The sequence below is a fragment of the Athene cunicularia genome (genome assembly GCF_003259725.1).
Source record: "Athene cunicularia isolate RWA chromosome 1 unlocalized genomic scaffold, athCun1 chr1_part2, whole genome shotgun sequence".
Lineage (NCBI taxonomy): Eukaryota > Metazoa > Chordata > Aves > Strigiformes > Strigidae > Athene > Athene cunicularia.
The window spans coordinates 20,276,237-20,298,953 of NW_020799092.1; the positions used below are offsets into that span (position 1 = coordinate 20,276,237).

Below are 22,717 nucleotides of genomic sequence, written 5' to 3' on the forward strand. Positions count from 1 at the left end.
GTCTTTTGTAATAGTTTATATTTTGAAGAGCTAATGCAGAATACCTAGTTTTCTCAAGTCAGCTGAAAACTCAAAAGTTATACGGAAGCTTAGCAAAAGTTTCCTATTGCCACCAATATTTTGAGGCTAAAACTGTTCCTTTTTTGTTCGTTTGTTTTTGTACAGAAACTGTGTGAGGGAATTCTAAACATCCTTGAAAAAGACACAAAAACTTCATGTCAAGTTGCCTGTTTGGAGGCCCTCCGTATTCTCTCCAGGGACAAGAAGGTTTTAGTGCCTGTAACCACGAAGAGGAACATGCAGATACTTATGAGGCTAGCAAAGCTGGACACTGTGGAAGATCCTTTGGAGAGAATGTCTGAATTTCCCGTTATAGTAGAAGCTTTAAAATGCCTCTGTAACATAATTTTTAATAGTGCTGTTGCACAGAAGCTCAGTTTGGAACTGAATCTTGCAGCTATGCTCTGCAATCTCCTGGAAAAATGCAAGGACCAACAGTTTGATGATGACATTAAATGCTTTGATTTGCGACTCCTCTTCCTCTTGTCGCTTCTGCACACAGATATTAGATCGCAGTTACGCCAGGAACTACAAGGGGTGCAAGTTTTGACTCAGGCTTTGGAAAGTTCCCTGAGTGTAAGATGGGTAGAAGAGTATAAAACAGCAGAAGATCGTGACAGGCCTCTGTCTTTGCAAGAGACAGATTGTGCCATTGAGGCCCTAAAGGCTCTTTTTAATGTAACACTTGACAGTTGGAATGTCCACAGCGAGGTAAGGCTTAGCTGAAGTGTTTTTTAAATTGGTTTTGTTTAGCCTGCAAGAGCCAGAACCAGCAGGTACATACACGAGGCAGTTGTCCAATCCCCAGAGCAAGAATCCTTAACGTTTGCTACTGTAATTTTGATAGAATATGATTGCATTTTTGAAAATAGCAGCTCAGGTAGTCTTGAGATTTTACATCATAATTTCTCTACATGCAAAATCAATCTGAGAAAATTTGTCTGAGTTCTGATTGTGTCATGTATTGATGATCTTGGGCTTTCAAAAGGTGTTGAGTCTTTAATGCTCGTTGCTTTGATTAACAAAATAAATTCATTGTTCTTGTTACTACTTAGGCAAAAAATCTAATCCATACATTTTATGTGTAGTGGGAGCATAGCTTGAATTATATAATGCAAGTTAGAAGTGTATCTTTTCAAGTAAAAAATGCAAAAACAACTACTGCATAAGAGTCTTAGATTTCAAAAGAAAATAAATGCTGTTATTAATAATTAGCTGGCTAGGAAAAACTTTTGAATGTAAATCTGTCAGATGGCTACATCTCTGGAGATTGTGGACTATAGCAACAGGATAATAATTAGAGCTGAGAAGTCTCCCTGATCTTTGTTTTCCTTGGCATGATGATAAGCATGACTCTTAATTTTTAACAAGTAACTCTGAAGAAAGAGTGGTACTTTTTTTAATACCTTTATCTCCCATCCTTCCAACACCAGGTTTGGACATAAATGTGATCTTTTAAGATGAGGTCAAGTATGAGAACCAAATGCATTTACATTGTTACATCTTATTCATAAGATTTATCTTTTTTTTCCTTATGACATCAGATTATTTTTTTTCTTAGACAAATATGCTTCCTATTTGTTGCATCCCTAAATTTATAAACAGAAATGATAAGAATAACTTTTTTTTGTTGAATAACCCAAGTCTGTGCTACAGTAATAGAATTATATAGGGAATCTTTCTTTTTAGTCTACATCATATTGTCTCTAAACCAGTGTTGTTACCTTTTCACTGGGCATTGTAAATATGCAGCATATTATAAAGCAAAGCAGAAGTTTATAGTAGTTAAAATTAACAAGTAATTGTTCCCTTTAGTGCATTGGACTAAACATCAAATAAGACTTTAATCATAACATTAAGGAATGTAAAACGAGAAAAGTCTGAAGCTTATTCTTTGCTTTAATGTCTCAAGAATACACTTAGTAAGAAATCCAGAAATTTAAGATGGGGGAGGGAGGGGAGGGAATCAGGGAAGGTAATACTTCAACTTTTAATGAAGTGAGGGACTTTTCTCTTGATTGCATTCCTGACTTAGACCTTTATTGAAAATAACTTTGTCAGAGAAAGTTCTTTGTATAGTCAAGTGAATGTTTTGGAGATAAAAGCTTGAGTGGAAAAAGTTAAATCATGTGACAAGGCTATATGAATATTTGCTAGTTCAGAGTTCGAGAAGTATCATCTCTGTGATTAAGTCCTTTGTGGAGGATATGTCAGGTGTTGGCAAATGAAGCTGTATTACATGTTCACCTCTTGAAGTAAGCTCTTGAAATCTGGATCTTGAAGTTAGAGTACTCTTGCAAAATACTGGGAATCTTGTGAGATGAAAAGCCTGGTTTACTGCAGAGGGGCAGGCAGGAGGTGGCACACAGTCATGGTGTTACCTGATGAAGTTTCCTATGGCTGCTGTCTGTGGAATGAGGGAGGTTTTGTCCCACAAAATTTTTCCTCCCTGAAGAGTCCAAGCATGCAGCTGTCAGGAAAACTTCCTTCAGACTGGAGGAAATTCCAGTGTTAGTAACTTCTTTGGGTTTGTTTAATTTTTGGATGAGAGGTTAAGACATTCTGGAGTGGAAGAAGCTTGTTTTGAGATAAATCTCTACACAAATTTCCTAAAAGCAAGGAAACTTTAAAGAGCTCTTTAGTAGTTGTAAACTGCCAGATGTGTTATGTGACATTCTGCTTAGCAAGTATCCCTGTGGAAATATTAATGATCTGTAGGAAGAGTAAGCATTATGTTAATTAAGTGGGCTGAAGATGCAGAATTTGAAGAGATTACAAATAGTGGATGGGATGGAAAATAAAAGGAGAGCAGAGAGGTTAGGCATGTGGGTAGAAAACTAAATGAGATCCACCCTAAGGGGCAGAGAACCATTGGAAACACCCTATTTAATGACAAGATGGTTTCAAAGTAGCAAAGCCAGACAAGAGCCGCAGGTGGTACAGTTGGCAGATTTGGATGCTGATGTTACAAAAGATGCAATGGGGTGCTTTGTGCTAGCTCAAACACACCAGAACATATGATGGATGCCAAGAAGAGCTAATGAAAAAGGACGAGGACAATGATACACACAGTTAAATGATTGCAGATACTGGTGTACTTTTGTGTGGCTGCTGTCTGGTGGGAGACTGGAAGGGGGAATTGCTTGGAGAGAGCAAAAGTAGGGCAAATAAGGTTGCTGAGAGTAGAGAAGTTATTAACGAAATGGAGAAAAGGTATCAAGGGAATAGAAGCAAGTGAATTAGGAAAAGAAACAGACTGGGTGGGGGAATGAAACTGTTGGCAGCGAAAGGTCTAAATGAGGAGGAGGAAAATTATAATAAATGAAGAACATATGTAATCTAAATGGATGAAGAGGCGGCTGGGTGTAAATACAGAAAGGAAGATAGTAGTGGTATATTAAGAGCAGTGGTATGGAATTGAAGAAATGCTTGTAATGGGATTTTTTGGTAGTGAAGGTTCATTTAACTTGGAAACAAGTCCCCAGCGACTTTTACAAGGCCTAGTTAAAAGGCCAGCATATGGCAGTTACATTGCATTAAGAATTCAGTGAACTCTAAGGTACAGTCCTTTTATTGATAGGGATGGATGTTATGATCTAATAGGTATTTTCCATCTTTAATTTTTATTATTCTAGTGACCTGAAACCCCACTTGCAATCTTCAAAATGAAAAAATGTCTTCATAATTTATATTTATATAGAATGAATCTCATCAATTTCGTTACATGGCTGCCATCCTTCGACACTGCTTATTATCCACGGGCCCTACTGAAGACAAAACTGAAGAGTTGCACAGGTTGGTAAAATTGCAGGACCAATCTATTTTAAAAGTGTTTGGGTTTTTTTAATAGAAAAAAAAATAACTTTGCCTGAAATCTAAAGTGGAAATCTGAGAAACAATGGAAAATAGTAATTTTGAGTAAAATATTATTAATCTTTTTGGTCTAAACTGTTTGCCTGAAATATTTTTTTAAGCATGTCCACCATTCCAGAGAGAAAGTGGCTGGCAATATTGTTATTTTTGGTGAATAATAATGAAGCTGACCTTTTTGAAATCTTTTGTGTGTGTGTGTATAACTGAGGATGAAAATGCATATGGAAGTTCTAGGGGTAGTGCAAGTTGAAGTTAAATGCAACTTCTGTCGTTTTGCACAGAAGCAGATGGAAGAAATGCTTTTGAGATTATTTTTTTTTTATGTAACTTCTGAAATTCTGATAGGTTCGGATGGAAGTAATAAGGTGATACTTTATCTCCAGTAGCTCTAGGCTGCTTTATTAAAAGTACAGATATCAGTTCCCTGGTAATGGTGGGTTTTTTTTCAAAGATGAGTGAATCATCTTGTGGTTTTAGGTGCGTTGGGGTTTTTTTTCCTCAGTCCTGCACCCAACTGTTTGTTATGTTTTTGCAGCCAACAATTCAATCCAAATTTATAGTATTTTTAGTGAGGTGGTAGTTCTCTGCTCATTGTTACTGTTTTTTTCTGTGACACCCTTATTTTTATCCAAGTAGGTCAGTTCTTCTCAGGGCCTCAGCAATCAAAGTTAGTGTTGCTGTTTTCTTCTTCAGTGATGTCCGTATATCTAACTGTAGGATCTTTTGAAGATCTTCTTCTGAACCAGCAGGCTCCAGGAAGAAGGATATAGCTTTTCACACCCAGCAATCTTGAAAGTGTTAAATGAACTTGATTAAAATCTTGGAAAGTTCTTAGAGATCAACAGTCTTAGTAGGTGAACACTAAAATCCTACATCAGAGCCCTTCTCAGTTGGTGCAGACTAGTTTGGAATAATTTAGGATACCACTGCAATAGTTGCCATGACTAAAGTTAGTGCTGAGTGTTTCCTAAAAGGCACTCAGTGTTTTCTCTTTGCTGCTGCTTATGGTGGTTATTTTGCACTCTCATCCTCCTTTAAAGGGAGGGACTGGTGGGAATGAATTCACCACTGCTGGGAAAATTGAACAGGTTTGAATAAATTCAGCTACAAGAAGACAGAGATAGACCTTTAGCATTTAAGCTGGTATGTAGTCAGCAAGACTGCCTGATATTCTGCTGAATTATTACACAGCTGATGCTTTTCCCATGAAAACACATTGTGTGTCCTTGTCCAAGAATCTAGTCTAATCACCCTATAAAATTTAATTACCTTGTGTTATTGCAAAAGGGTGCATGTTTTGCAGGTCCTTTTGGTTTTAGCTTTTGCAGATGAGATCCAGAAAGGGATTTACTTATAGAAGTAGGCAGCTCTGAATAATATGTATTATTGGTGTGATTTCTGTCCTTGCTTTTTTCAGTCAGAAGGGATATTTTGTGTAGAGATGCTGCCCACATGGACCTTACGGAGATACCAAGTCAAGGCGAGGTTTCTCCGTAGTTCTGAGAGTGGGAAGCAGAAAAGAAATGAGTGGTTATCACTGCCTTGTGTCATTTCAGTTGTTTCTCCTTCTCCATCAGACAGTATAGCACTGCATCAGTCTTTCTGTTATGCTGGGAAAACAACTCTCTCCCTATGTTAGCTTACTGTAGCTAGTTTGTTTAGCTCAAGTTGATACAAGAAAGAATGCAAGGATAGTGTTGCTGCATGTGGTATTTGACGTATGTCACACTTGGGGTTTTTTACTGTGTTAGAAGAGCACTGCACAGGTTTTAACTTCTGTGATTCAAATATTTGAGCCCATTTGCAGAACCTGAGTTTTGTGTTTAAATGTTACAGGGCACAATAAGAACAGAATAATTTAATACACTTTTCCACTAAGATTATTCATAAGGCATCTCTGGAATAGAAAGGGTATACTCAGAATAATGCCCCTGCAAATCCTCAGAGGGATCAGAGGGCCCCACTTCAAGTCCCCAGATGTATTTGGTCAAGCAAAACTTTCATTCCTGATAGGAGCTTCAATAATGAATGAGTATACTTGTGTTAGCAGTCTATAGCTAACACTGCATAGCTGAAAAAAATTAGGCTGTGTCATCGCTGGGGCTGTTCTGTATGCTGGACTCTGACTGTGCAGTCGTTATTGCTGGAGATGAGGTGTGAGTCAGAGAGCAGAGTGCAACTTCTCGCTCTGCTTTCCACCTGGAGCCTATCAGTAAGGCACTGAAAAAATAATGTTAAAAATTGAATAAAATATGAGCAGTGCTGAATGCAGAATAAACTTTATGACGCATCAGGGAGGTATATTTCTTAGAATTGCTGATCACTTGCACTTTTCTAAGTTTGTAAATCTGAAGAATGTAAGATGCTTAAATGAAGGGTTCAGGCAGCCAGTTAGAGCACGTCCTATGAATACTTGTGCTCTGAATGTGTGAGCTGAGGATTTATTTCATGTGAGCATCAGGTGTTGGATACATGCCCTGAGCTGTGATGTACTGATTGTCAGTGTGACTCTATTTCTAATAAATAAGCAGAAGTTACCTATAAAAATATGTTAACTAATTTAGTACCTGGTATTGTTGTCATTATTGTGGTTCTGTCATGTAATTACTTAGCGTTTGAATATGAACAGTTTAAAGCACCACATATTAGAGTGAGTGCCATTTTTGCCCACTAACAAGGTTTTAATCAAGGCATTCAGCAGCTCTAAATAGGCCTTTGCTTCTGAATTTGCATATCAGGAGGGGGCTGGGAGCATGAGTGGGTGGATGTCATGTCCCAGTGATTAATGATCTCTAGGAAGCCGAAAAGGGGAGAGTAATATACGCAGTATTTCTACCCCCTGGAGTAGGAATGCAAACACTATTGTGCAGATCTGTGCATAGTCAGTGACTTCCTGGTAGCTGGAGAATTTCATACACTCCTCTACCACAAATAAAACTGTCAGTGGAGTGACAAAGATCAGAAAGCCGGGCTTCATTTATTGAAAAGAATAGCTCAGACACAGTGATCCAGAAAATTAATTTTGTAGGTGTTTGGGAACTTGGTTGTTTAATAAGAAACTGGTAAAAAGAGAACTTTTGATGAAAGGCCTGAAGCCACCAAATATTTGTTGAATTTCAGTCTGTTTTGTTTCTCAGTATTCCTGAATTATTAGAGAGGAATAACTTCCATGATAGAAAAGATGTATCTTGAACAGGAATTAGAAACAAACCAAAGAGAACAAGCTTTCCAAAAAGCAGAAGTTGTCTGAATTTCAATTACTAAAAGAGCAGAAAGGAGATGGCACAGTGTGGAACAGCCACCCAGTCCAATCAGACCAAAACCAGTAGATCTGTTAGAAATACTATTATGTTTGATTGCCATGATTTGCTTTTTCTTTTAATAATTCTTTGTTAAAATTGCATTAACAACATCAAAACTGAGGGCATCTTCTATGTAGGTATTATTAAAAGTGTTAAATGAAGTTGTTTGAAAAGCCTTCTCTATTCTTGGAACACTTTGTCAATCCTTGAAACATCAGTGCTCATAGTTTTGTTGATAGCTTTGAGATCTGCATATGTATGTCCAAATAGCTCTGTAGTATTCCTGAATATATCCATTTATAAGTTTAGTTGAGCATCAGCTAGTAAATAATGACAGAAGTCTAATTTTTGCAGTATCTGTGTAATTTAGCCCCATATTCAGGAAGAGTACAAATGCAAGTCTGTATAATGAGAACAGGATAAATGCAAACTCAAGGGGTGTGTACCATGCAAGGGACCCTTGCAAAGTTCTGTCTTACTCCATCAAAGAGGAGGGAGGAACCCTGTGGTCTAATTTAAATCACTTAATGGATATTTGGGAAGTGTTCCTCTCTGCTTTGTAGAGTGCAAAGACTGCCAATTACTGAAAGGTGGGGCTTGGTAAATAAACCTGAATCTTTTTTTCTAATGTGTTAAAATCCTTCTGTATTTCCTGTACACTACAAGCTAAGTAAAGGTGAAAATATTACCTGAGAAAATGCCACCACGCCCCACTGTTACAGGAGGAAGAAATGTGTAGTTTGTCACATTAATGATGGTAATATGGGTGCACTGTAAAATGTTTTAAGGTTCAAGGAGGAAAAAAGCTCTGACCGCTGCAAGTCAATGTGAGAGTTCCCCCTGCTGTCCTGCAAGATCTGCTGCTGTAACATACTGCTGGAAGCTGTGCCTTATCTATGGGAAAGGGTACTGCGGGAGCTGGAAGTAATAGTGCACTGCTGCAGCGTAGCTTTTGGAGCTTTTGTCTTTCTTTTTTCTTGTTTGTTCCAAGAGCCAGCGCTCAGGCGATAATGCATGCCACCTTCCTTAAAACCCAGAGAGCAGAAAATAAAGCATTGTTTGAGTTGCAAGGCCTCTTTTTGGTTGCAGTTGTACAAACAGTTTATGGTGAGTTGTACTCTGTTTTTAATTCTTTCTTCCAAATGAGTAATGAATCTCTAAAATCTGTTTCAGCAATGCAATCAACCTCTTAAGCAATGTTCCCGTTTCTTGCTTGGATGTTCTTATTAGTCCATCATCCCAAGTGGAAACAGATATAAAATACAATGGCATGAATATGGGAGCGATTCAGATTTTACTGGATTTCATGGAGAAGAGAATAGACAAGGTATGGGCTGCAAAGATTCTTCACAAAAAGGGCCTCTTTCATTAAAACAGAATTGCACATAGGTTTATAAGAAGCTTTACATTTCAGACAGTATTTAGCACAAATCTGGATGTCCTTGCTTCTAGATTGTGAAACACCTCAAAATTGAGAACAAATTCCTGTGAATATTGGAAGTGTACTGGTTTGTGTGTGGTTTTGTGGATGAACATTTGACTCTTTGTTTATATCTATGTAAAGTTCATGTTTTGGCTGTCACATAGGACTGCATTGAAGGGTTCATAGGATTTGAAAAGGAAAAATTGCTCTTAAAAATGTTTTATTTGTATATTGTTTTATTTTAGGGAAGTAGCTACAGAGAAGGTCTGACTCCAGTTCTCAGTTTATTAACTGAATGCTGCCGAACTCATAGGAATATTAGAAAGTTTATCAAAGCTCAGGTAAGTAAAATATTAATCAAAATTTAACTATGAAGCTAATACACTTTTTGAGGTTTGTACATCAGTGCAAGACACTGATACTTTAGAAGAATGAATGGTTGCATATTAAATTACCCACAAAATTCTCTGCAGTATTCTTTTCTGTTAGGTCTCTGACAACTGTTATAGCTATAGAAATATTTTTTTGGTCATGTAAATCAATAGATATTATGACCTAAATTCCACAATACATTTTGTAGAGCTGTTAAATAATAGCATTAGGGATATTGTAAAGCTCTGTTAATGTGGGTCACCATGGATTATGTGACACACAGGCAAAGAACTCAGTGAGGTCTGTCGCCTTATATCCAGCATATCAGAAAAATTCCAGTGCAGTTAATAAAACTTTGCAAAGCTTTGTGATAGCCAGGGAAGCTACAGGTGCTTTGATGGGTTCTGCTTGAACTTCAGTTTAACCTGACATCAGCAGGCAGTATTGATTGGAATTGAAACTTGTGTACCAGTGTGTATCAGCTGTTCTGTCAGAGTAAAACTTTGTCCCTGAACAGAGGCACACTTCATCACCTGGTCTCTTAGAAGAGCTGTTTAATACAGTACAGACTGTGGGTAGGCTTTTTACAGGAAAAAAGATTTTTCCATGCCATGGTTAAAGATGTAAAGAATCTGTGTGGTTTGGTGATTGGATGTGATGTTTCCTGTTTTGCTGCTTTTCCTCAAGTTGAGTGGAGGCAACTTAAAAGATGAGCAAGGGAAAGACAGCTGAAACCAGCTGAGAAATGTTCTTTCTCCTAAACTGCAGTGATTTTTGGGTTGCATTGTAGATACCACTCCCGGATCAAAATTGAGCCTGAATTCACGAATGGAGTTTATAATGGAAAAGAGCATATATATTTTTTGCTTCTCTCAACTATATCAGAAAAGTGGTTTTGAGGAATTTAAGAAACACGTACTTGGTGCTCATTGTTTTTGTTTGCAGTATTTCTTTCCTGGGATACTCATGATCTGTTAAGTAAAAAAAAAAAAATTTAAAAATTGCAGAGCAGAACGTTCAGAAGTTAGAAAATGAAGTTGTCTGCATGTTTTTATGACATCTCGGCATCTAGATGTCAGGATGTAACTGCATGCTGTCTTCTACCACAGGGCTACTGCCTCATTTAGTGCACAGAATGGATGGATATTGCTAACTGCATGACCGGATGTTTGATATTTTGAATTACCCTCATTGTTAAGTGTTGGCCTTAGGCTTTATTTATTGTGCACTATTCAAATTCTGATCTGAAGACAGAATGATTAATTTCCTCATGGACTGTCCTGTGGCACTCATCACTGTATTAGTATTAGAGTACTCTAAAAACATTAATTCATTCTTACAACAGTCTGTGAAATGGCAGTCATAGTACTATCCCCATTGGGGAAAGTAAGCAGGGACAAAGTAAAATGCTTTTGCTAACTGTTTGAATACTTAGTTTGAAAAAGACTGGGTCTGTTTTGTTCAAAGTAGTCAATACTGTAGCATTCATTTGTTTAAGTATCACTTCCTAGTGAGTCCAATTTCAGTAGTAATTGTGCAGTAATTTTTCACAGAACATGACATTTTACATTAGACACCTAGAAGACAAAGGACCTGCAATTTCTTATGACAATTAGTGACATCTTTGGTTTCATTACCCAGTAAAACATTGAAGATCTATAATCCTTATAGGAGTCTTCAGATGATTAATTATTTCATATTATGGCCCAGATTTGACTGCAGATCATATATCCTGTGAATGTGAAAAAAGTACTGTAGGCTTTGAGTCTGAAAGCAGATGAGCAAGGAGGTGGAAGTTAGGTTGCAAAACCAGCCACATTTCTGACACCTCCTGCCTTTCTTGAGGGTTGAAGTTAACAATATTAATGACATTTAATGAGAAAAGAGTGTGTTTGGGGAAATGTTAAATAGTGTTTTCTCCAAAATCTTTTAAAAATTTAGCTTGAGCTCTTAAAAGAGTGTTTTCTGTGAGAAGAAAACTTTTCCTCTATGCATGTAGAGCCAATTTTTGAAATTTATGGTAGTAGAACTTGCAGTGTGACTTATTTTCCTGTTTTTTTCATTATAAGTATATTCATTTGTTCTGTATAAATCACACATTATGGTAATACCGTAGTTTTCCTTAAACTGGTCTTTTTAATGCTTTTTCCACATATCTGAGCATAAGAAACCAAGAGCATGAGGTTACTGCTGCCTGTTGGCCAACTGTTTTGGGACACTAATTTGTGCTCTTAATATGCTAATAGTTGTCTTTTTCTTTTTTTAGTCTGTTTGATACTGAGTACTCTTTTGTCCATGGTGGCAGACCAGAAGGCCTGAATATATTAAGAAGCAAGAGTCATTACTAGGGCATGCCAACATAGTTGTCTTGATTTTATTCCTTTTTTTGAAGGAGCAGAGTAGAGTTTACAGTATTGTCTTGTTCTGTTGACTGTGTTTCTGCAAGGATCGGATAGGTATTGCCATGCATTCTATGCTGGTTTTCTTCTTTTTGTGCTGCTAGGTATTGCCTCCATTAAGAGATGTATCAAACCGTCCAGAAGTTGGCACAACAGTGAGAAACAAGCTTGTGCGTCTTATGACACATGTTGACCTTGGAGTAAAGCAAATTGCAGCAGAATTTCTTTTTGTTCTTTGTAAAGAGAGAGGTAAAAATTACTTTTTTCTTCTCCCTTTTATATAAGGTCTAGCAGTAATTACTGTATTTGCCTCTTGCTATAACTCAATTCTTGTAACACTATGCTGGTTTTTGTTTTGTAATTGATTATAGCTGAATAATTTTCTGTATCACTCTTTGCAGTTGACAGCTTGTTAAAATATACAGGCTATGGCAATGCAGCAGGATTGCTGGCAGCAAGGGGCCTGTTAGCAGGAGGAAGAGGAGATCATTGGTACTCGGATGATGAAGATACAGATACAGAAGAATACAAATCTGCAAAGCCAAAGTATAGTATTGTTTTCAATTCTGTATATTCTCTTGCATTTAGATGTTTTACCTTTTCCAGAGACCAGTTTTGGAATTACATTTGCATTAGCTACTGTCTGCTGTTGACTTGTAAGTGACTATCATATAGTCAGAAGGCTCCAGGATGAAAAAAATAAAGAAAAAACTAAACCGAACACTATGAGAATTATTTGAATCTGAATATTTAAATCTGAGTGTGAAAAGAGATTTTTTGGGGGCAAATTTTACAAAAAGGATATAGTAAGAAACTTAGCAAGGATGGCTTTTGCCCCAGATTTTTGAGGAGCTCGCAACCTACTATTGTTTGTGGGGTATATCTGTAACAGAGAAAATAAAGGTGTCAAATGTGGTTTAAGGTTTTAAGTGGGACTTTATAAAAAAGGTACCAACTGGTAGGTCTAGTTTCAGTCAGTACTAAAATTTTCCCAAAGAATTGAGTAGGTCACATAGGTAAATATGGAGGAAGCAAAACAACTGTTGTAGAAGTCATGTGTCAGAATCCAGTATATTTCTTTGTAGGATTCAGTGATCATATAGAAGCTCTGTCTGTTGATTTTTATTAATTGTAATTGATTTGGTATTAAGAGGTTTGCTTGTCATGTTACATCTATGAATTGATGCCATTTTAAGTAGGTTCTGAAATTGTTGATAATGGGCATCTGAAGTCTGTTATTTTTCAACTTTACTACATTTTGCTTGAATTACACAGACATGAGTAAGTATATGATGGGGGGTTGTGTCTTACTGAAAAATTCTTAAGGAACACAAATGAAGGAGAGGATTAAATGTATGAGAAGTTACAGGAATTATATTGCTTCTATGCTAAGAAATGAACTCTGAAACGAGAGTTGTCTTTTTATTTCTGAACTTCAGGATTTTTTTTTTCTTGCTCTTTTGTCTCTGCTCTTCTTTCAAAAGCCTAACATTCATTTATATGCATACAAGTAAAACTATAACATCTATTTAGTTAAAAACTGACACTTAAGTAAAATATTCAGGACAACTGTCAGTTGTATCTCATTTTCTGTATTGCTGTTAAATGTTTGTGATTAAACTTCTTGAAAAGACAGTTTGCCCTGACAGTGTTCTTTAAAATTACTCTCTGCATTTGTTACCACTTCTGTATCTCTGTTCACTTACTTTAACAGTGAAAATAAAACTGACATTGTAAATTCTCAAAGTACTGTAACCTTATTTTGGTTTGAGCAAAAATTATCATGAGGGGAACAGTGAACTAATTTAATGCTTCTTCATTAATATGAAAATGTAACTGGAACCTGTCTATATTTTTAAAATTAATCCTGCAAAGAATTAGTCTCAAACATGTATCTGTCATTCGGTTCATCGTCTTTGTCATTACCACCATCATTACTCCCCTGCTTTCAAACTGCTTGTGTATGGATTATAACATAACAAGTACTGGTGGCTGTGTATTTGAGTAGCTAGCAAGTGAATCAACAAGAAAATATCACAATTCACGAGAAAAGGTTACAGAAAATGTATAAATATGAAAGTTGGCTATTTATAGGAAAAACTTTTACATGCAGGTCAGACAGTTTTAGTTTTGGTGGTTTCTGTTAGTATACTACTCTTTCCTCCTATCAAGAAGACAGAAAATTTACATATTTCTATAGAAGTGTAAACTGTATTGTTTTTCCACCTCCAGCATTAACCTTATCACTGGTCACTTAGAAGAACCAATGCCCAATCCAATGGATGAAATGACAGAAGAACAAAAAGAATACGAAGCTATGAAGCTTGTCAACATGTTTGATAAACTTTCCAGGTATTGTATTATAGCTGCTTTTGAGGGAGGCAGCTCATATCCTGATTCTTTCCTAAGGTCTAGTGCTTCAAAATAGTGCTATAATCAACTTCTTTGCAGGATTAGGACCATTATAAATGCAGAGAAAAATGTTTAGCACTTCAAAGAAAAGAGTTATATGTAACAGGACTTCAGAGGAAACCTCTTTTGGAGAGGATTGGACAGAATCAGGAAGATCTGGTGGTGAGGGGACCTGCCTCCTACATGGATAGGCTGATAATAATGAAAAGAATTTCTCCTTTTCAAGTATGGGACACAATCCAAGCCCAAGGCAAGTGTACTCATTTTCACCAAGTGAATGAGCAGCATCTCCTGGTAACTACTTATGTCTGCTGCTTATATGGAAGAACAAATACAGTATGAAAATAGTTGTCACCAGAAACAATAAATTATATAATGGAGCAATTAAAATGGAATTTACAATTGAGAATTATTGTGGATTTCTTAGTATGTGAGGACTGGATTACAAATGAGCCTTTATAATTTGTTTTCAATGGCTGAGATAATGCCATAAAAGAAAATGGTACTTAATGTGACATAAAGGTGTACATCCTTGATACAGAAAGTTGATTTTTATTTTGTATCTTTCAACATACAAAAAGGGAACAGACCTGTGCAGTTAGTGTAGCTTTTTTTGGTCTTTGACTCAGTATGACTAGAATTTGCTGGTTTTTCTTCTCCCACACTTGTAGCCATATTGGAGTGACTGCTTGTAGTTTGTTTTCTGCATAAGCAAATTTTTACATTCTTGAGGGAACACTTACTGCAGTACTAATTGACCATTGAACTGAGATCTAGGAATTTAGATAAATATGTAAGTATATCATTTTTCAAACATGGGAAAACTCAGCAGCTATAAATGTGTTTGTTTTGTGAGTCTGTAGATATTCAAATAACAAGAGCTATTGAGAGAAATTCAGCAAACCAACTATTTTTACATTTCTATTAAAGATTAGGACTACAGCAAAAGATATGGGGGAATCTGGATTTTATATCAGCTGACAAAGACTGAATTATAAGCAGGAGCAAAAGCTGGGAAGGGTCTTGGAACAACCAATCTGAGACTGTCAGTGAAGTAATTGGATGCTTTTTAATGTTATTTGCATGGAAGGCAAGTGTAGTTAAAGAGGAGAAAATGCAATGCACATGTAATCTTACTGGAACTACAATGTAAAATGGAATGATTGCTATGTAAACTAGAGAATTAAGATGCTGAGCGTTAGGGGTACCACATTAAAATGATTAAATAGTCTAAAACTTTTAAGAAAGGAAGACTGAGACCGGAGATAAACTAAGACTGAAGACAAGTCAGTTGCTATCACTATAGCAGTTACACAAAAAGTCCAAATGGCGTTACTGTAGCATAAGAGCCTTTTCAGTTTGGAGGATTGGAGACACCTGCTGTGTTGCTGCTACAGACTGACAATAACTAAGCAGCTGGTGCCCTGTGTCACTACTTATCCTCTTGGCCAGGAGCATTACGTTCACCTTGGGCTTTCTGTGTCAGTTACATCCACCTGCAGTTTCTTCTATAGTACTTAGACTGCAAGCTCTTCAGGGCTGGGACTCTTTCTTGTGAGGTTTTTTGTTTGGTTGGTTTTTAGTATAGTGATTGCTGTGGGACAGTGTTGTTGATGTGACCCTTTTAGGTGCTGTGATAACATGAATAAAATCACTTGACTGTTCTTCCCACCCTTTTTGTTTTACTGAAAATTGCAGGGGGCAGGGAGGAGGCAGAATGCTGGCAGGAAGGAAAAAGAAAGTAAGATGTGGTTTTGGGAGGCTGTGGGATGTTTTTAATGAACATAATTGAGCGCAACTGTGGAGTTTTCAGATGTTAAATAAAATGAGAAGCTGCCAGTCTTGTATACAAGAACCAGTCAATAACATGCTGATAGTAGTGAGACTCCCATGTTTTTGGAATTGAACATTTCTGCCTCCAGCTTGAGGCCTTTCAGTGCTGGGAGTTTTCAGAGGCTTAAAGCTACCAGTGGAATTCACTTTTTTCCCTTGGTTTGCAACCTACAAATTTAAAATGGAGTTGCTTTGATAGGAGTCTTCAGTTGATTCTGGGTTGAATCTTGTTTTGAGTCAGACCGCTGGTGGCAGGTTTCCGCCTTCTGGCCTTTGTTGTTGTCATGGTAGGAGGGGATATATCCCATGAACTGAGCAGTTTCAGTTAGGTGCAGTGTTTGCTTATAAGAGAGGAGGAAGTTGGACAGGGAACCAACAGCTCCTTCCAATCTTTAACGAGTTTATATAACTTTATCTGTGTAACTGGAACGAGAGCTTCGGGTGAATTTTTGTGATGTACTGCAAAACTGGTTTGCTTAGTACACTTGAATTGTCCCAGTAATGGAAGCTAAGCTTTAAAGAGCTAGTATACTTTCACTGGAGAAAGGTATGAAAAAAAAAAAAAGTTGAACGACTCACAAACTTGCTTTCCTTCCTGACTGATGAGGATAATCAGGCCAGTCTGTCACTGGCGTGTTCTGGATTTGGCTTTGACTGGCTCTGCATCGATTTTGAAAAGTTATCTGGTGATGGATTGAACTCAGAAAACAAATTTGCAAAACTATATTATTTCATTGAAAAGTTACAGGCTTCATTAATGGCTGCTGTTTATACTGTACCCTTTGTACAGGTTTATTGAAACTATAAGCAATAAAATGGCATTTTCTCACTTATTCCATAAGATGCCAGTGGATTTTTGGTTTCCAGGTTTCTCTTTCTTTTCAGCATTGGCACTGAAGAATTGTAACTGCTTTGAGGTGATGTAAAACTGATCCACATTTTTAGTCATTTCAGGTCTTACTTTCAAAGTTTTTCTATTCTGTTAGGTTCTTGCTGTTTAGGCCTGTTCATGGGGTAATTGACCATCAACAAGGCTAAATTAAAATTAATCAGTCAGTTTTGTTTTATTGAAATGTATGGGGGAAAGCTGAATATTGTTTGTGAACCCATTTCCCTTGCCCCAGTATTTTAACATAGACTTGGATTCTGCAGAACCTCCTATAGAAATTAATATTTTGCTTAAATTTGTTTGGATGAGATTACTTTTTAATATTATTAAATATATATGAATTATAAGTGTAAATTATGAAAAATCTTGATTACTGCAGCTCTTGGGAGATGTAGATGTTACTTAGGTAGTTTGCTGGATGCCTGAACTTGGCCCTGAAGTAACTTTATGGGCTTTGTCTGCAGTAAAGGTCGATACTATCTTGTTGATTCATTGAGAATTGTTTGGTGACTGTAAATCGGTGCCCTCTGTATGTGCTGCACATCTTTGAGCTTTGAAAAACTCCCCAGATCTGCAAAAAATATTTAACTCAACCTTTCATTTTTGCAAAATACCAAGTTAGCCACTTTAAATCAGTGTTGTCATATTCTGTCTGTTTATATAATAGATTATTGGATATACTCAGAGTTAATTAAAAATTACTGGAAAAAATGCTAACATTTTTTCTATTATAAATGATAGGTAGAATTGTATATTAATTGACTAATTTAAAATGTCAGGATGCTTTTTCCAAGCCAACCTTGTATTAATAGCAAGAATCCTTTTGCTGATGAAATGGTCTCCAATTATCACAGCTTGGTTTTGTTGTACATTGAACAGAAGTCAACAAAACAAGTATGTAAGAGAACCTGTCTAAATAAGCAACCATACTCATTAAAAACACAAAATTAATCATTGGATGAATGAAGAAGGCAATGTTATATAGATTATTTTTTTTTCCTCCCCTTTCTAATCATAGAACAAAATAATGTTACATGAAAGGATTGGAATTATTATGTAGTACTCAATTATAAGGAGGTGAATAGGTCTCTAACATGCCATTTTATCAAAGGAGCAGACTGGTGTTTACATGATGGCTGTTTCATTACAGACACCGTCATTAATTCCATGTGTCAATACTGCCCTATAGCACATAGAGCAGCCAAGAAAGAGTTACCCTTCAAAACAAGGGAATGATTTTTGAGTCGTTATCAAGCTAAATGGCAAGCAGGAAGCTAGAACTTGTATAGATACATTCGAAGGGACTCTTGGGAGATCTGAAAGTGGAAGAAGAGAATGCATTTTACCAACTGTTTAATTATGGTGTGTTTCTAAGTACACTTGAATAGAATGCTTTGTTTGCATTTGAAAAATGAATGTGGCAAGAAGGTGTATTTGAGTATATGGGAGGTCACATAAGGATGTTCAAATATGTATAAATACCCACATTGTGTACATGTATATACCCTCATAGATACAGAAATATTCCCGCTGCCACCTACTGGGCTGAAGCAATCTCTCTTCTGCCCTATAAATGTACCATAAACATCCAGATTCTGCATAGTGACCTATCTTCTGAGGCTATATGTACCAGTTTCTGGTGCTTCCCTTGCCACCTCATATCTCACTTTAAACAGCAAGCACATCCACAGCTACCCCAGGCTGTCAAAGCTCAATTGAGGTCTCCAGGCAGTGATGCCTCTTGCAATCCTACCCAAAACACCTTTACTTACCAGATAGTTGTTCCAAACTTCTGAAGCTAGCTTTGTAGGCAGCCCAGATATTCTCATCTGCCTCCTGTATTTTTCCTGTTTGAAAAACAGGAGTAAGCTTGTGTGGTGTTGAGAGTTTGCAGTTGAGTCTTCACTGGTGAAAGGATGCCATGTTTTAACACCATTTTAGGACTAGATTATAATAAGGGAAAAAATAGGCTGATCCCTGCTTCTCCTCCTACCTCTTGGTGGCCTAGAGTATTTCTGTCTTCATACATTTCAGTTTCACTGGGTAACATTTGTTTCAGGAATGGTGTATGGAGTTCAGCCTCCAAACATGGAGAAAGAACAGCAAACTTTTAACAACCGTCATTCATCCTGTTCAAGGACTTGTAAAGCAGGAAGCTCATGCCTGAACAGAAAGGGGATTGATAAGCATCCTTGTTGTTCTGTGAAATGCAAGATCAGCCTAGCTGGTGGTTAAAGCCCAGAGAGGAGGGAAGTGCATTGGGATTAACTTCACATGCAGTACAGCTCACTTCATAATGCTGCACTTTGAAATGAGTACAGTGAGCTGAGAAACAGGCTTTGGAGCATCACAAAAGAAGACACAACTGCACATCAGTGACTCAGACTTCTGCATTAAGTTGTCATGCAAAACTCAGTGCATTTATCCCCAAAAGACCCCCATAAAAACCACAGACCAGGACTTGCGCATATGGATGTGTCTTGTGTATTGCATCTGGTGTTCAGACTCGCTGAGTGAGGAAAAAGTTTGTGTCAAGTTCAGGAGTGTGTGTAACTGGATGTAAAAGTGAAGCACGAAAGGGAAGTTGCAGAGAAAGAGCTGTCTTTATACATGACAAATGATGATATAGGACTTCATAACAATATTTACAGATATCTTATAAGCATCCTTATGTGAAGAGAGAGAGGTCCCCACATAAGGGGACCTTAAGGCCTTGTTTGGCTGTATTTCTTTCCTTTTTCTTGAACTGTTTCTTTATCCTTTACTAGCCGTTATAATTTATTTATTACCAATAATAAATTGTAAATGACTAGTAAATGATGTGTTTCTATGACTTCTGGCTGCAGTGTTAAATGTTGCAACCCAAGAGTATCTGTTGTGGTTTTTAAAACAAAAATCTAGGATCCTCTCAGCTTAGAAGGCAAGCAAAGGTGATTTTGTTCTTTGTGGCTATGTTATTACTCTTAGGACTCAAAAAATATGAGCAAGGGCTTTTTTCAGGTTATTGTTCTCCAAAAATAAGTGTAATAGATCACTTCTGAGGCTTGAACTTGGGTAAGTGGCACTGAAGAATTGTTGCAAGATTGATTACAGATTTCAAAGGACACTTGTTTTGCATTATGGTGTTGAAAGTTTAAAAGCCAAAAAGGCCTTAGATGTATAGGGTTTTTCCTGTGAAAAAAGTCTTTGCTATTAGACACAGCTCCAGACAGAGTACTGTGGCTTTCCCTTTGGGGGACCCCTACAGCAGACAGGCAGGGTTTTGGTCTGTTTGGGTGCTAGATCTGCGGTCTTAATTTTTTGAGCCCTTTTGATTCTGATTTCAAGTATTTTTTTGATCTCGCACACATCTCCAGCAGATACTTGAAAACTTTGGAGTGCTCTTATTTGGGCAGAATCTGCATACTGCAGATCCCATTGCCTGAAGGAAGAGGACTTGCTGTCAGTCCTCAGGTATAGCAAGCTATCTCCAGTCTATTTAAAGATAGATTTCACTGTTACACACACACACACACAGGCAGTCTGGCCTGTGCTCTTTGAGTATGGTCATTGCAAACCTCCTTTCCTGGCCCTCAGCTCTCCACCCAGACCTGCTTAGCCAAACCACAGGTCCAGTTTCTCATCTTTTGAAATGCTGCAGGCAATGGGATTTGTGAGTTTATCACTGTATTATCTTGATTGCCACATCTGCACAAACAGCTGAGTGTCTCTTGCTGGTTTCTGCTCTTCCTGAGCAAAAAGTACACTTGGAGACTTAATTTAACTGCTGCTTGACTGTACAATATCTAGCATACAAATGCCGTGTAATTCAGGTGTTGCTTTTCTTCTGTTCCTATGGTTGTGTTAAGGTTAGGTTGCCAGCTGTGTACAAGGAATTTCTGTCCCTTTTTTCTGCCAAGTTAGTAGTGCAGGTCAGGCTGAGAGCTGGTGAAATGTCTTTTCTTCCCCATTGAGTGATGGAGTTTTATTGTCTGTGGCTCAGAAGAGTGGTATATGTGTGTTGAATTGACAGTTTTACCGGCCTGCCTTTCAGGCAAGGGGTAAATTGACATCAAGCCTCCACTCCTTTATTTAAGGTGACTCCTGAATATTTAGAGTTTATTCTCCGTTATTTTTTTTCAGCAGAAGATCAAAATGTTATCTTTGCCCTTACAGCTTTTGCCATAATCCACATATAAATGAGGTGATAAAAAGTAAGGATTAAATAAATCTTTGCTAATACTTTTTGATTGTCTTAATCAATAATTAATCATCTCTTAGATGAGGCTGTAGCTTGTGGAGTAGATATAATTGGATTAGCTGCTGAGAGGCCTTTGGAGCTTTGAAGAGATTAAAATGGCTGTCAATCCTGTAATTAAACTGCCACAAACAAAAGCAATAGTATTACAATCAGTCAGCTTTTTTTAAATGAATCAACAAGTACTTACACACCCCTAGTAGTGGTATAGGCAGAGTCTGTTCTTGTAACTGAGTTATTTACTTCAACAAGATGAATGTGTATCAAATCATTGTTGTAATTGCGTGGGCATATATTGGCCAGAATGGCAGGTGAAATTTGAGGAAAAAATGGCTGTCGGAGAACGCTTAGAAGAAAAGCTAGTTTGTGTATCTAAAACAGTGAACCTGCTCCTTGTCTTGAGCCTATTAGGCACTGACTTTTCATGGTGTCTTTAATTGGCTAAGTAGGTTTGGCCTACATGAATGAAGTCTTTATCTGTCCTGCTCTTCCCCTCCCACCTATTTTGGAAGGTTTTTTGTTCCTCTTTCTTCAAAACAGAGAGCTTTAGCAGAAATAACTTCCTTTTAAAGGCTCATTATGTACTAAAGCATATACTGTATGTGACTGTATTATACACATGTGAATTGATATGTGTGCATATGCTAATATATATTCTTTTTTTAAATGTCTTACAGAGATGAGCTTATAAAACCAATGGGACTGCGTCCGGATGGTACAATGGCTCCTTTGGAAGAGGCAGTCAGCCAGTACCATACCAACAAGCAAGACAGTTCAGATTCAGACTAAAGCATCACCTGCTTCACTCTCAATTCTCCTCTAATCCACACTTTTCCTTAGAGCAAAAACATCTTTTATCTAGGCATTTTATCCTCCCATTAGCCAGCATCACTTTAACTGTTCTATTATTGGGATATTTAAATGATAGGTCCTGTGGTGTAATGTCTGAATTTTTATTACGTCTGTCTAAAGAACATACCAATTTATTAGTTTATGATCTTTATTAATTTAAAACTAAATGTATTTCAAAGGGATAAAAAGTGAAAGCCTACAGTGTAAAATAAAATACAAACGTTTTAGTTTTCCAGAATCCTGTTTTCTGAAATCAGTAGGTTTTCCCATTCTTGATAATTTTTTTGTATTGTCTTACCAGTCTCTCCCTTTATATAATTGTAATTAAATAAGCACATTTGCTTAATAGAATTAGGAGCAGAGGGTGTTTAAATTGAGAAATCTGACTGACCTTGTGAAGCTGCTTTAAGTGGCATTCAGCAGTGATTTCAGAGCTACCATTTTTTAAAATGTCATTGGATTTCTTACTGCTACACACTTCTGTGGTTAAGCTGCTGCTTAAGATTTTACCAATGTGTCAGTCACTGACTGCTGCTAAAATTACCTCTAAATTGGGAACAAGATGATTTATATTGTATGTCCTCCCTCCCTTCCCTGTTAAGACCACACAAATATCCCCCACCTCAATCTTTGGTTAAGTAAAAACGCCCCTATTCAAAACAGCATTCAAGTGTATACACTTAAATGTAGCTGTGAATGGGAGTGGACTAAAGTTAGGCGTTGGAATGGGCTGCCCAGGAGGTGGTGGAGTCCCTGTCCCTGGAGGGGTTTAAGAGTAAGGTTGACTTAGCACTGAGGGATCTGGGGTAGTTGGGAACTGTCAATGTTAGGTCAATGGTTGGACTGGATCATCTTCAAGATCTTTTCCAACCTAGACAATTCTGTGATTCTGTGAAGTGCATATACAAGTGTTTTACTGAATTGGGGCCTACGTTTGGAGATTAATGGGTGTGCCTCACCTGAAGGGAAGCCAAACTAAGGGAGAATTGTTTCCTTTTAGGGAGAATTTAGAAAGCAATGGGATAGAGAATGGGAAGGTGGGAAGGAAGAAAGTGTCAATTTCAA

At 37.3% G+C, this 22,717-nt stretch overlaps 1 protein-coding gene across 2 annotated transcripts in view; it reads left to right on the top strand.

The window, feature by feature from the left end:
• The window catches only part of RIC8B (RIC8 guanine nucleotide exchange factor B), a 32,906-nt gene extending 10,540 nt beyond the window's left edge, over positions 1–22,366 (top strand). For both annotated transcript variants that reach the window (XM_026865760.1, XM_026865754.1), the window contains exons 2-9: positions 166–771; positions 3,761–3,855; positions 8,409–8,562; positions 8,904–8,999; positions 11,534–11,678; positions 11,831–11,975; positions 13,662–13,781; positions 21,478–22,366. In XM_026865760.1, the coding sequence (XP_026721561.1) occupies positions 298–771; positions 3,761–3,855; positions 8,409–8,562; positions 8,904–8,999; positions 11,534–11,678; positions 11,831–11,975; positions 13,662–13,781; positions 21,478–21,589 (1,341 nt within the window). In that variant the 5' untranslated portion in view covers positions 166–297 and the 3' untranslated portion in view covers positions 21,590–22,366. The remainder of the gene's footprint in view (positions 1–165; positions 772–3,760; positions 3,856–8,408; positions 8,563–8,903; positions 9,000–11,533; positions 11,679–11,830; positions 11,976–13,661; positions 13,782–21,477) is intronic.
• Positions 22,367–22,717: the final 351 nt, after the last annotated feature.